Genomic DNA, 15,540 nt, shown 5'->3' with positions numbered 1-15,540 from the left:
TACTTTTCAGAAACAAATTAAGATTGAGTGTTACCTGAAATTTTGGTAATCCGGGCCAAAGAAATGTTTCGTTTTAAACAAATATGCCATGATAGTTTTAATACGTTTTGCATCAACATGTTCATGAGAAACTGGACTTAGCAAATTAGTCTCAATAAAAATACCGCTCGCGTCTAAACCCTGAAGATGATATGCGAATTGAAATTACCAACGTATTTCTGAACATTGGTAAGTTATTGGCAAGGCTGAGGTAAATACCCAGCCTATTTCTGATGGGGTCAGTAATAAGTTCCCGATTGTAAGATGGAACACCCTGCAATAAAATAAATTCAGATTAAGACCTCATTATGGGTGCGGGCATGTATGTTATAAAGTCAGTGGGCTTCGATGCTAAATGGACCCTGGGCTCTTTACCTTCCTAAAAGATAAAGCTATAAGCGTACGTTCTACTTGATGGTTAAAGTTTGTCGTTATTCATAGAACATAGTAGTGCCAAACGCTGTCTACGCTGTCTACGCAGACATGGCCTATTAGTATTTTTAAACTTAGGTAAATAGTATGAAACGCAACAAACGCGTCAAATAATGCAACCTTTCAAGCTAAACAAGCGATACGAACTCTAAATAATTGCACACAGCAAAATTAATGGTAATTAAGGTTTTTAATATCATACGAAATTATTGGCATATTGTATTAAAAAACTATATATAGAGTAGTAATAAAGATTTGGATGGACTGGAATCTATTCGGATCAATTAATCGGTGACGATTGTTTGAACACATTGAACGTGAACAATTATAAGCGGTGCTATGCCAGTGCTTATATTCAGCAGTGTTTCTAAAGAAACACGTATATTGCCATATGTTCACGAAGGACTTCTACGATGGGAGAACAGCCTTGTGTAATGAAAACCAAACCCGCGAAAATATAAATTTGCGTAATTATTGTACAACTGAGACCTCGTCTTTCAAGTTGGGTGATGGCATTCAAATTTTTATGTTTAAGGTCTGGTAATCACTAACATCAAGAGCTCATTCGTTCAGCTGTGTGTAAAAAAGGGATATTTAGATTTGCTGTATTGCTAGAATACATTACTTATTTTTGATGCACATAAAACTTGCACACTTCGTACAAGGGTAAAGTGTACATTTTTAAATTTATTTACACACAGATGTATTATGTAGGTAGTGTATTGTATAGATTTTACTCTAATCTATATTAGGGTATTTTTCATCATTTTACATTTGACTTTTTGGCGGGAACGCGAGGAGTGAAGTTGTGTGATTTGTTTTATTTTGTCTATTTAGTGTTTCTTCAGGTTTAAATGTGTAATAACGGTGGTTTATTAACTGTTTAATATCCGTAAAAGTGCACAAATCTGAGAAAATGCAACAAAGCCGCTGGACGTAACTTCTCGGGATCCTCCAAAAAGTCCACTGAAAAAATCTTAGTAAATGACCACCATTTTACTGAGATTATATTTCATCTCATATCATCTCATTTATTTCATCCCAGTTGACCAATGTCTCAAATTAATCATCTTCATTTCATTTCACTCCATAATATCATTTTTTCATAAAAATATGAATATACATTAAAATAAGACATGACTTAAAGGTCTCAGTTACCAGATCATAAAATCCCTTAAAAAAAAAATCATTGACATTTATAGCTTCATAATAGTCTGTGTTATTTGTGTGTAGAAATATTGGCAATATACGAAAACGAAAATTTAAATAATATTTGCGTCTTAAATGTATAAAGCAAAAAATATAGTTGTAGTTGATTTCAACAACTAGTAATGTTATAATACAAGCTGTATATTTTTTTAAACAAGCATGATCATTTCATCACAATTATGAGTAAATAAAAACAACAAGACCCAACGTAAACAATGTCTAACACATCTAGTAATAAAAATCATGTGAAAAAATCCACAAGTAGCCGTGATCGTGATAAAAACAAATCTGTGCCTTCAGAATCTGGATCTAGTCAGTGCGATACACCTCCTCTTAATGACAAGGTAGGCTATGTACCAAATTTAAGTAAAAACTTCTTTTAATATCAAAGAAATTTCCGATGATGGATTCAGTGGTGCGAGCCGAGCAATTGGATCGTAATGATGAATAATTAATGTCGTTCCCATATCACCCATTTAATATAAGACATAAATGTTATGAAACACAAACGAACGAAAAAGTAGTCAAGAATTTTAATTTATTAAGCATGTATCTAATAAGTGCTTCTTCTAATTATTTGATAAGTATTTTGTACATTCTTATTTCTCCAAAATTCATAATATGCTAGCCATTTTTAATTAAATCTGCTTTGTTCTAAAGTTTTGGGATTATGAATTGACAAATCAATAAAAATTGCTATAAAATTTTTATGGAAAAGTGTGTACAATAATAATAATTAGTTGAAATGTTGCTAGGATGGACCGTCATCACAAGGCCGATTTGCTGGGGTGGGTCTTGAATCTGTGTTTTGCATGGCAGAACAAGTTGCATGTGAGCTCAACGTTGAGGCCGCTACGAATCTTGCTGAGGATGTCAGCTACAAATTACGACAGACCATAAGTGTGAGTTTTTAATAATCATATGATTGTATCAGTACAAAGGTAAAATGTTAATGACTGACTATTTACTGCCCTAATCGAATTTAAATCACAAAATTGAGAATAAATTTGGATACCAAGTTATAAATCACAACCTGTGATTATGCTGTTTTATATTATCCATTTACATTACATTGTCTGCTATAGAAAAACATGCAGATACGTAATTTATCAAATGTGATGTTTTATTAATATCCCAATAGAAATCCAGAAATGCAATATATTTTTGTTTGCAAGTATGGTATTATTAAATATAAATATTTTATGGGTAGGAGGTAGGGTGTATAGTAATGGGAAGGAACATTATTTCTGCTGTGCAAGCTAACTAGAAACTATTAGGCAAAACAATTGAGATAAAAACTTCATGTCTCAAAGTGGGTGGCAGAATTCATACTCATACTATATGATATATTATCGGTCATAATAATAAAGTTCAATTATTTTCTTATGCATTTATTTAAACATTATAAACAAATGTTTTTGAATACATTAATGTCGTTTTTACAGACCATAGCCCTACATAGTGAGATGATGAAAAAGTCACGTGTCGATGCATGGGATGTCAATACTGTGTTTATGTTAACCGACACTAGTCCTGTGGCAGGAGCATGTGGATCTCAGTATGCTTCCTTTGGAGATGACAACAAATATTGCTGTCAAATTGTAAGTTTAGCTTTATTTTTTTATTGACAAGCCATATCCAATATATTACAATACAATTGAGATTTTGATAGGGACCTTAACAGTTTTTTTGTAATTCCAGAAACCATTGAACATAAACAAGACTCTGACCTTGGCTGTACATTTTTAAATAGTGCATGTCTAGTGTATATCAAGAGTATAGCAATTAAAGGGTAAAGAATTAAGAAATTAGATATGAAAACTGATTATGCTGCTATTACAGACCAATATTAGGGAAGTTTGGGTATACAGTAGTCGTATACTTATCTATTCAGATTAATATATTGACAGACTATTTCTGTTAAGATGTTCTGATTATCATCAATATAAAATAAGTGACCAGCGAATTGAATTAGTGAGTGAGATCTTGTGAGCTCACCCACATAAATTTGTGCAGCTATGTATTCTGATTTTAGTTATTATGTGATACAATTGAGACTGGGCAATTCCAGTAACCATTTAATACGTGATTGGATGTGAGCTCAGACACTTATATATGCAATAAATAACAGAAAATTGTTCTAACTGTGTTTTTCAAATGATTATTTGAACTGCAAAACAAGACCGACTTCATATAATTAAAAATTATATTACAGGAACATCTTCTAAATGTAACGGAATTCGCCCTATCCACGCAGACCTACGTGTATTGCTCGCCTCCCACGATATCCGTCGAATGGATAATGGACGACAAAAGTTTAAGCAGTAGTAGTAATATAAGTGTCCAACTTCATAATTACTACACTAAAGTAGCCAGAGGTGAGTTCGAAATATTACTAGTTACATACACATCTGAGAAGGGAATACACATTTGGAAGCTATAAGAGCTTTAATAATGTTGGCTCGTTGCCAATGTCATTGTCCTTTTGTGTCATCTAATTGGTAACCACTGGCCCTGTCTGTCAAAAGTTACAATAGTACACTTTCATTAGACCTCAGATATGTCCTTAAATTACTGAAGGAATACCGCAAGTTTTGAGAGATTGTACGTTATGCCTAGGTCACATATGTCGCAGAACCGATAACCGTTGGGGTAGACGTGTTCTGGAGTGGAAACCGCGAACTGGCAAACGTAGTGCAGGACGCCCTCCTGCTAGATGGAGCGACGACCTGTGCAAGTGCAGGCAATGACTGGATGCGTAGAACCGAAGATCGGGTTCAGTGGCGAGCTTTGGGGGAGGCCTATGTCCAGCAGTGGACTGCCGCAGGCTGATGATGATGACGTTATGCCAGTGCGAGTAAAGCTATCTGTCGCCACAAAGCAGAAACATATATTGTAACGACTACCTAGTGTTATCGAAAGTGTTCTGGCAAATTAGAGATAGCTCGTGTCGACTGTAAAAGCTTTGCAAAGACTACACGGATGCAGGCTAGTTAGTAATCAGTTCTATTCGAAGCGAAATAGCTAAAGGATCACCTCAAGCTAAGTGAAAGAACTGAATTGTGATACCGAAGGCTACATTAAGTGTCGTGATAACGGAATTATGCATTAATTTGTATTTCGTTAGAAATCAACTGTTAATATTTCAGCCATATTGAACCTAAGGAAGAAACCAAAGGAAGTAGCCGTCGAAGATCTGCTGACGAACACAAGGATAGGTCCGATATTCCCGAACCTCTTCAATCTGGCCGTACTGGTGCTGAACGACGACAACCTGAATGCTCTCAACGTTCCCGCCAAGAAACCACTGCAGTCCAACGTTTTGGACATGGTGGACGCGCTCTGCTCTAACCCCTGCAGTCTGGATACAAATATACAACAGCAAGTAAATAATGTTTTTTTTTTTTTTTAAACCTTCGTAATGTCGTCGTGGCCTAAAGGATAAGACGTCCGGTGCATTCGTGTTGAAGCGATGCACCGGTGTTCCATCCAAGGCGGGTACTAATTTTTTTAATAAAATACGTACTCAACAAATGTTCACGATTGACTTCCACGGTGAAGGAATAACGTCTTGTAATAAAAATCAAACCCGCAAAATTATAATTTGCGTAATTACTGGTGGTAGGACCTCTTGTGAGTCCGAACTGGTAGGTACCACCACCCTGGCTATTTCTGTCGTGAAGCAGTAATGCGTTTCGGTAGAAGGGTGGGGCAGCCGTTGTAACTATACTTGAGACTTTAGAACTTATATCTCAAGGTGGGTGGCGCATTTACGTTGTGGATGGCTATGGGCTCCAGTAAGCATTGAAAAAAAATTGTAATAAACACGTAAGTGCGCCACCCACCTTGAGATATCTATATTAATATATAAATGTACAGTGGTTTTTACGGATGTTCCGTTCTAATTACTGAACCTGTGGATATTGTAAGTCTTATGCGACAATACCACCGCTGATTATTTCTGCCCTTACGCAGCCGCATGTCTGGTTTGTAGAGCTTGACGGCTGTTTTATAGCTATGGAAACTTCGATCTTATGACCCGAGACGGATGACGCAATTCGCTTTGTTTCTTTGTTGTTGTTTGGCATCGGATGGGGTAGCGAGACTGGTCATATGTATTAAATTAAAATAAAAATTACAATTTTTTCCAGTTCCAAAGGCTGTTTCCTGTGATGGTCTCAAATATACTGGGTAATGGAACGTTAGCCGAGAAGATGGTTGCGATATTAACGAAAATCACACGTACATGGCCTTCTTTTGTTAAAATAGGTAATTACAATCGCATACCTACTTATATTGTATATTTTTTTTCTGCTGCCTGTGACTACGAATACTAAAGTTTGAAACGTCGAAAAGAATATTCGATGGTGAAAGGCGACATTTCGCTTAACACGCGACATTCATCTTTGTAATTATAGATCCGTTTTATTTGGTATTAGCATCATAACAATTCGATATTTTTAATTGAGCTTACTCCATTGAAATAAATACCCGATGAAGCTTTTTGTCATGATATTTTTTTAAATTTTAAATTTTATTTTTGTTTTTTGATTCCTTCTTGTTGAGTATCGTCCAAATGAGTAAATCGTAGCTTACTCCATTGAAATAAATACCCGATGAAGCTTTTTGTCATGATATTTTTTTTAATTTTAAATTTTATTTTTGTTTTTTGGTTCCTTCTTGTTGAATATCGTCCAAATGAGTAAATCGTAGCTTACTCCATTGAAATAGTCGAGGAAGTTTTTTGTCATGATATTTTTTCAAAATTTTTTTTTGTTTTTTTGATTCCTTCTTGTTGAGTGTCGTCCAAATGAGTATCGTAGCCTACTCCATTGAAATAGCCGATGAAGTTTGTTATCATAATATTTTTCAAATTTAAAATTTTCATTTTGGTTTTTGGTTCCTTCTTGTTGAGTATCGTTCAAATAAGTATCGTAGCTTATTCCATTAAAATAACCGATGAAGTTTGTTATCATCATATTCTTTCAAATTTAAAACTTTATTTTGAATTCTTTGGTTCCTCCTTGTTGAGTATCGTCCAAACGAATATCGTTGTATGTATTAATTCCAGGACAGGGCATCCTGTACGATTATTTGTCGCAAGGCACCCGTGACCGTCTGACGGCGCCCATGATCAAGTGCGTGACGGCGCTCGGCCGGACGGCGCTGGCCCAGTGCTTGGAGGATTACCTGGACTACTTGGACGAGTGCATGCAGGGCCCGCGACCCCCGCCACACCACGGAATGTATATGCTCAGGGAGGCTATACTGGTCAGAGTTTTCTCTTTATCATCCCCCTCCGTTATTTGAGGAGTCCACGCGGGTTGGTACTACCTCCCTGCCTATTCGAAGCACGAAGCTTTTTTATTTTTATTGCTTAAATGGGAGTGGACGAGCTCACAGCCCATCTGGTGTCAAGTGCTATCTGGAGCCCATAGACATCTACGACGTAAATGCGCCACCCACCTTGAGATATAAGTTCTAAGATCTCAAGCAAGAGCTGTGCTTTACAGAATATACCACCCGATCGGAAACGCGACCCACTGAGAAGATCCAGCGAGAAACTTAGTGGGCTGTGTCAATGGGTTAATTCGCTCGTCGAGCCCTTCGTCGCAAGCGACGAGTTCGACGAAGAAAAAGTACAAATATACAATTTGTATCATATCACCTTTATCCACTCATGTCTTCAATTATCTGCTGTTGAATCTCGTCTGCTGCCTTCTGGAAGCGTTCTATGTTGTCGTGATTAAAGACTTGTGTTATTTTCTTCGCAGGATGCTTCTACGTGTCTCCTCAGATCTGAACCCACGACGTATTTGGAAGACTACGTCACCACCGACTACACCATGTACGAGATGCTGGGGGAGTCTATACTGCCCAGGCGGCTTGTGTTCCCCGTCTCAGGTAAATGCAGCTATAAATATTCTAAGGCGCTCTTACGAAACATCCTCGACTCAATCGAGGCTATGTTCGTGATCACCTCATGGAATCTGTCACCTTGAGGACCTTCGACGTTAAAAATGAATGAAAATATTGGAAAAATAATTATTACTACTATTTGAATCAGTTACATGCGTGGGTGAACAAATAACACATGACATGCCAATGACATGTCCTTCTTCAAACGAGGCTTGTGTAGAGTACTTAACTTACGAAGTCCATGGGCGACGGTAACCACTTACCATCAGGTGGGCTGTTTGCTCGATCGACTACAAGGGCAATAATAAATAAATGAAAACAATAAACAATAACGTGAACTTTTTTAGAGCCCTCAAAAGCATATCTCGAGGTAACTTGAGCTTGACAGCTGCTTCCTCAACTCGACTGAGGAGAAATGCTGAGTGGAAAAATTTCATTTCACAGAGGAATTGTTTGAGATTTTTTTTATTGCTTAGACGGGCAAACGAGTTCGTAGTTCACCTAGTAAACTGGTTGCCGAACCCCATGGACATCAACAATGTAAACGCACCTAGAGACATGAGTTATAAGTTTTAGTCAGATAGTACTATTTTATTTCATTATTTTGTTCACATCTGACAACCCTCCTACGGTGCAAAGTACACCCTTGACCCACTCCGTCATCGGTGTCTCCGTTTAACTCAGCTTGACCTATTTATTACCTATTAACAGGAAAAAAAGTAATTATTTTCAATACCACTAATTTATTTCAGCAGCAGTCAAAAACGATAACTCTCCTGCCGAGAAGACCGAAGAGGATTCGGTGTGCATTCCCCGACGTCCCGTGCCGAGGAGACCGAAGTTCAGATTGATACCTTCGACGAGGACCAACCGGAGTGTCCACAGGGACGCCGTGTTCGAACCCACCAAGTTCCGGTGCGACGCGCGCATCAGCATTAACGTGCGAGCGTGCCGCGCGCCCGCCGGGCCGGGGGGCGGGGGGGCGCGTGCGGGGGCCGGGGTGGCGCGTGTGGGGGGTGGGGGGTCGGGAGGCGCGGTGGCGGCCGCCGGGCGCCTGCACCGCTTCCGATACAGACTGAACAAGAATCGTGAACCGTTACCGCTGTTAAGTTCGCTGATGCTGTGAGATTTGGATTAAATTATTATTTTTTTATTTAAAGCTGTGTCTGTTTTGATTATTGTTCTTTCTTCTTTAAGAGGAACGTTACCTAGAAAAAAAAGGATTGTGTGGTTTTATGAAACCACGGTAAAAGTGAAACTTTTTTTTACATTATAGACTTAAAACACTGACAAAAACAAACAAAATAGCGTGGAGCGCTGACACAAATGAGTAATAGTCTATACACTACATGGTCAGCTGCTGCGAATTATAGGCGTCGCCATATTGGCCTTGGCTGCTCTGACGAGCGCCTTTCACTTTATCCCTACTCCGGGGCCGACCGTCACGCGACATGCAACACACAGACGAAAAAGTTTGAGACGATGTAATAAAAGTTTTACTTTAAAAATGGTCTTTGAAAATTTCGTTATTTTCACACCCGAACTCCCCCCACTTGTATGTAAGAGAATACAGCAGCTCAGGCTCAGATACTTCTCTAAAATGAAAATAAAAACCTTATTCCACAAAAATCCACAAAAATAGTGAACTCGTAATGAAACGCGAACACAATCATACACGAGAGTAAAACTACTGGACCAACAAGTAGTGATGTCGAAAAGACCAAAAATCATCGATACATGTATCGTATTTTACAAATATCGATACTGATATTTTCATTAATGATTATCGATTATAATTATCAGTGCGATTTGAGAGTAAATATTGACGCACTAAATTTTTTTATCCTATTTAGCCGAGACCTATAAATCTGGCATAAGTTAGAAACCAATGGTCACCAAAGGTAATAATAATGAATAATCATCATCGACATGTTACGTCATCGCCGATAATTACCTTCCCGATCCTGTGGACCAAATGGTAAATAGTCGACGTCGCCCAAAACACGTCATTTCGAATTCTCCCGATTCACTAACGGTGCTTTTAGGTACCTTAAGCACCGGTCATCGTTTTCGTCGAACCCGTCGCTAGCGACGAAGGGCTCGACGACTAAATTAACCTACAGACATAGCTCACTGAGTTTCTCGTCGGATCTTCTCAGTGGGTCGCGTTTCCGATCCGGTAGTAGATTCTGCGAAGCACTGTTCTTGCTAGAGTTAGTGTTAGCAGCGTCGTCAGGTTTGAGTCCCGTCAGCTCACGTACTTGTTAGGGTTACACTGAAATGGGTTTCTCAAGGCCATCAGCTTAGGTGGTTATTATTATTAGTTAAAAAGTTATGTCACAATCTTTATGGAAAGGTTTTTTTTTTTTTGTTTTTTTTTTTTATTGCTTAGACGGGTGGACGAGCTCACAGCCCACCTGGCGTTAAGTGGTTACTGGAGCCCATAGACATCTACAACGTAAATGCGCCACCCACCTCGAGATATAAGTTCTAAGGTGTCAGTATAGTTACAACGGCTACCCCACCCTTCGAACCGAAACGCATTACTGCTTCACGGCGGAAATAGGCGGGGTGGTGGTACCTACCCGTGCGGACTCCCAAGAGGTCCTACCACCAGTGAAAAACGATTTCGTAAAACAATCGTATATACTACTAGCGACCCGCCCTCGCTTCGCTTCGGAAACATTAAAACACACATGAAACCAAAAAAAAAAAAAAATTAAAAAAAGTAGCCTATGTTCATCAGGGACAATGTCGGCATCTAATGGAAAAAGAATTTTTCAAATCGGTCCAGTAGTTTCGGAGCCTATTCGAAACAAACAAACAAACAAATCTTTCCTCTTTATAATATTAGTATAGAATACTCATCATCATCATCATCATCATCATCATCATCAGCCTTTATCTGCCCACTGCTGGACATACTCGCACGGTTTAAACTCTCTTTGTATTACTGTCATTATATTATTAGCGACGCTTTGAATACTTCACGTGCCACTCGTGATTGAGACCCTTGAGGTGTTATTCGTCGACATTTTACTAACTATCGTCTAATTTTCTATAAAAAAACTATTTCTGGAACTAGCTCTTCACACAGGAAGAACTAATAGTATCTCTGGCTGTTTTTTTGACTTCGGTTTTCATTTTTGCTAAGAGGATCCTAGGTGCCGCGGAACTATGGCTTTACGGAGCCATGTGGGAGTGCGAAAATGAGCGAGGGTTGTGGTATCCTCGGGCACTGCCGCCCGCCACCCCCCGTACTCATAAAAAAAGCTTTATTTCTCTGATATAACTAATAATATAACTAATAATTAACACGATAAATTCATTAATTTATTTAAACAATAATAAAATAAATATCACTCAAAAATATCGGTACCTATTATGCCTACAAGTCTACTAAGCGTATAGAAAACTCGTACCCGTAGTTAGCACGTGTCTATTTTTGCTTTGAAGAAAACATTTGTTTCAGTTTTAAAGGTGGCACAATCGTTACGATACAAAATTTAAACCTCACTCAAGAAGGCTTGCGGCATTCCCATTGACTTTGGGCTCCAGATTTAATACTAGCACCACTGTGAGCTTATTCAGCCAATTAGTGATAAAAAAATAGTTTTGTTATCAATTAGATCCTAATTAATGTATTAAGTATTCTCCAAGTTTTGTAATTGTAAATACATACGAAAATAACATTTAATGTTAATTAAAATGATTACGTACATTAAGTATTTAATTTTGGGTACCGCAAGATTTGTGCGACTGTCTGATCGAGATAGGTGTGATTAGTTGCGTAATTAATGAAAAAATCACTTAATTTTAACCTACATATTTATCTGAAAATAGGCATTCATAGGTGCTTTGAGTATATAAATGGCTATCACCGATTCGGTTTTTTTTGTACCTATTTTAGCAACCTCGAGGGTTTATACTAGATTCGCAGAGCGAGTAGGGTAGTAGCGAGTAGTAGCTCACGGGGCTCCAACCTGGTGACGTTGCTAACACTAGCCCTAGCAAGAGCAATGCCTTGCAGAATCTACCACCGGAGCGGAAACGCGATCCACTGATAAGATCCGGCGAGAAACTCGGTGGGCTCCAATTCGGAGTGTAGTTTCACGGCAGAAAAACCTTTTATTTTATTTTTATTGCTTAAATGGGTGGACGAGCTCACAGCCAACCTGATGGCAAGAAACTCTAGTCTTGTTATCTTAGATGACCTTTTGGTAGTTTTTTGATCGATTGCCTAATACTGTTTCGACAGAAATGGTAATTTGTTTATGTAATATGGGAGTGAATTCATAAAATAACTACAAAACAAACATTTACCAACTCATAAAAGTTATGTTAATATAAATTGTGAGAAACAATCATTATTATTTATGCGCTATGGGTTGATTTGAGTGGTTTCAATGTCGTGTTGTGAACCGCCGTCTGCCACCGGCGCCTGCTAGCCATCACCTGACAAGCAGGGTTGACAGGTTTTTGGTTAAATATTTTATCTAACAAAAAACACACATTCTCTTTTTTAAATAACTAGTCTGGCCAAAAATACTGTTACATAAAAAAAAATAGCTATTTCTCAACTTTTTAGTTATTTTGAATTGGGAACACGTACCTATATTATTTTAAAACCTTCTTTCGATTTTGAGCCATTTACAATATACATACAAATTACAATATGGAATGAGATTTTAAAGAAATTAGGATTTGCAGTGATCGCCTTGCATAAAGTAGGTACCCATTTTCGGAGCCGTCGGTCATATTCCAGACACTTCAAAAGCTTGGTATCAGCCGTATGTTCGTATATCTTACTATCACAGATCCAACAACACCTCGTCTGTCGAAGACCAGAAAAGATCGAGGCGGCGGCGTGGTCTTAGACCTAAAAAGGCTGTTAATTCTGTTAAAGCCAGAAATCGTCGAAACCCTATTAGGAAGCAAAAAATCTTATCGCGAGAAATGAAGATTCCCGCTAGGACTCTGTCGCGTATTATAGAACAAGACCTGAAGCTCGGTGCTTATTATCGACATGACCTAAATGAATCTTTACAGTTAAAGAGAGTGGATCGATCAAAACGACTTGTGTCGCGATACGCAGGTAAAAGAAATGCACAGAAATGTCCTCTTTATCGATGAAAATTTTTTCGCGATTAAAGAACACTGCAATAAGCAAAATGATAAGTTTCGTATAAAAAATTTGTAAATTTTTTAGATTAAATTAATTCATTAAAAATGCATTTTCATTTGTAACAAAACTTATGGCTGGACTAGGTAGTATACATACTATATGATATTTCGTATTAAATACTTAAAAATATGATCTTTCTCTTAAGATACATTGAGGAAAATTTAGTTTAGAAGCAATCGAATTGAGCCCGCTATGTCACTGATAAACACTAATATACTTTAAAAAGGCTTTGTTTTTTTCTAAATTATTTTTTTCATAAGTCATCAGCTTATCGCTATCTATTATTACACTCATCAGGTGTCATGCCTTCCTCATTTTAAATGGTTACCTGACTCCATAGATATTACATTACGACGTGAAGTCTAAGGCTTCCTGTACATGACGCCGGAACCGCATCGCTGCTTTAATATTTAACTCGGAGACAATGCGGTGTTTACGCGGCGACGGTGCGGGTGCGACGCGGTTGCAAGCACGGTGGCGATGAGATTTTGATGTGAATACACAGTATTTTTTTTCCCTACCTATGCTGATAGCCTTGAGAGGCTATTTCAGCTTCGCCCTAACGTGTGTAGGTGAGCTCACGGGGCTCAAACCGGAGTGTTGCTAACACTAGCAAGAGCAGTGCTTCGCAGAATCTACCACCGGATCGGAAACGTGACCCACTGAAAGGATCCGGCGAAAAACTTAGTGGGCTGTGTCTATGGGTTAATTCGCTCGTCGAGCCCTTCGTCGCAAGCGACGGGTTCGACGAGGGCGGTGACCGGTGCTTGTGGTGCCTAAAAGCACTGTTATGGATCAGGAGGATCTGTCTTTTTTTTTCTACCTATGCTGATAGCCTTAAGAGGCTATTTCAGCTTCACTCTAACGTAATGACGTAATGACGTGTACACAGTATTGCGGTGCGGCTCCGGTGCGCCTCCGGTGCGGTTCCGGCGTCATGTACAGGAAGCCTTAGTTTCAATTTTACAGTAAAAAAAACTGTCGCACTTTTCAAACCCGAACCGCATTACTGCTTTGCGTCAGAAACTGAAATAGTTGTATTCTATCCATAAGGATCATAAGAAAACGTATCACTTTTAATAATCTGTATCATAAGTTTTCCGGGTTTCACTTTAATTACACTATGTTATTCCCTCACCGCTGAAGTTGTTCGTGATGTGTTAAATACGTTATGTTTATTAGAAAAATTGGTACCTGCATGCCGGGTTTGAACATCGGCACAGTTGCATTGCTCGAAGCGATTAGATCAGGGGTTCCCAAACTTATTTTGTCTACTGCCCACTTTGAGAATAAATTATTTTTTAGCGCCCCCCTTTTTTTACCTTCTTAAAGCCAATATAGCTAGAGCTCAGTCGGTATCTAAGAGTCCTCCTAGATGAAGTTATAAATTGCCTCCCAAGCCTCTACACAAGGCCCCTTTTTTTCTGGGTTTCTTAACGCCCCCCTTTAAGCCTGCAGCGCCCACAAGGAGGCGATATCGCCCACTTCGGGAAAGGCTAGATTAGATGCACCGTAAATTAAAAACTTAGCTGTTGAAGACTGTTTAATGTTCCTTCGTGATTTATAACAGAAATAGTTGACATAATATAGTTAAGGTCTGTAAGCATTGAAGACAAAATTAGCTCATCGGTGATAAAATACGAATAGGTGCTTGGGCGCGTGAAGAAACGTAATCATAATACAAACGCTAAATGGCAGGCCCAATTAGAAGTAGGTAATCGTTAATTAATTTTAAAATTGTCGTCCGATCATTAATAATATTATGTATAACGTTTGTTTGATTACGATCAAATTAATATGCCATTAATCAAGAATGCTTTGGTGTCATTGTTCAGTCACGCAGACATTAGAACACTTTCGTATTGTATCGTGCAGCATTGCTAAATATTAAATTACAATTAGAAATAAACACTATTACATAAAACTTTTGAATCGCCCACATTTAGTTACGATTATGAATAAGTATATGAAATAATTTAATTTTTATCACAGGCGTCGTATCCACAGATTAATATATTATAGAGCAAGAGCCCGCGACAGCCAGACCTTCGTTATTTTATAAAAGCTGAAAGTTTCTCTGTGTATGTCTCCAACACAGGTAAGAACGACCCGCGATTATAGAGTTTCGATTGTGGTTACTTGGGCAGGTAACAGGCAGTAAAGGTATATAAAATAGTACCTTAAATTCGTTAAAGTATAAAGGTTTTTTTTTTTACTATTTACTCCAGAATATCTTTAGAAATCACGATATCCGTTGCCGGACACTTTTTCCAGTTATTACCCCCTGCCAGACACCCCTAAACTTTAATACATTTTAATTATACTTTCGTTATACTATAAAAGCTAAATTTTATATATGTTACTTAGGGACTTATAAAAATATGTTACCCCAATAGCCGGACAGTTTTAATGGTTCTTACATCTTGCCAGACACATTGAGAGCCCGCTGTAGGTGCGAGCGCGAGGTAGCAACTGTTCAAGCGGGTGTGAGCGAGATAGAGTGCTTAGTCTATTGTGATCTTTTACTGCACATCAGCTGTCGTTTATAGGATTTCTCCGTTCTAAGCAGTGATATCGAGGCGCTACTCGGCATGGGAAGCTCTGTCATTCTGGCGGGCGACCTAAATTGTAAACACATCAGGTGGAACTCACACACAACAACCCCTAATGGCAGGCGGCTCGACGCGTTAGTCGATGATCTCGCCTTCGATATCATCGCTCCGCTAACCCCGACTCACTACCCGCTAAATATCGCG

General features: G+C 38.5%; 1 protein-coding gene and 1 long non-coding RNA gene across 3 annotated transcripts in view; both read left to right on the top strand.

Moving 5' to 3' along the window:
- The window catches only part of LOC134199874 (uncharacterized), a 141,760-nt gene that overhangs the window by 82,325 nt on the left and 43,895 nt on the right, over nt 1-15,540 (top strand). The gene's annotated exons all lie outside the window — the stretch shown is intronic.
- Nucleotides 1,673-8,758, top strand: LOC101737441 (uncharacterized). Of its 2 annotated transcripts, none has more exons than XM_038014598.2 (9): nt 1,673-2,024; nt 2,436-2,582; nt 3,126-3,281; nt 3,896-4,058; nt 4,830-5,065; nt 5,832-5,949; nt 6,752-6,951; nt 7,455-7,584; nt 8,355-8,758. In XM_038014598.2, exons 1-9 carry the CDS (start codon nt 1,896-1,898, stop codon nt 8,723-8,725), a joined length of 1,650 nt encoding a protein of 549 aa, XP_037870526.1. In that variant the 5' UTR covers nt 1,673-1,895; the 3' UTR covers nt 8,726-8,758. The 2 variants fall into 2 exon arrangements, with proteins under 2 accessions (XP_037870526.1, XP_037870525.1); XM_038014597.2 differs by having other exon boundaries at nt 8,352-8,758.

The sequence above is a fragment of the Bombyx mori genome, chromosome 12 (assembly GCF_030269925.1).
Source record: "Bombyx mori chromosome 12, ASM3026992v2".
Lineage (NCBI taxonomy): Eukaryota > Metazoa > Arthropoda > Insecta > Lepidoptera > Bombycidae > Bombyx > Bombyx mori.
Note: the sequence above shows the minus strand (reverse complement) of the source record. Positions and strands in the feature narration are given on the sequence as shown.

Excerpts from the sequence above, each read along its gene's own strand:
- LOC101737441 (XM_038014597.2), top strand. The coding sequence starts at position 1,896 with ATGTCTAACACATCTAGTAATAAAAATCATGTGAAAAAATCCACAAGT. Across the intron at positions 4,059-4,829 it reads CTACACTAAAGTAGCCAGAG|CCATATTGAACCTAAGGAAG; the intron begins GTGAGTTCGAAA and ends TTAATATTTCAG. Across the intron at positions 6,952-7,454 it reads TGCTCAGGGAGGCTATACTG|GATGCTTCTACGTGTCTCCT; the intron begins GTCAGAGTTTTC and ends TTTTCTTCGCAG.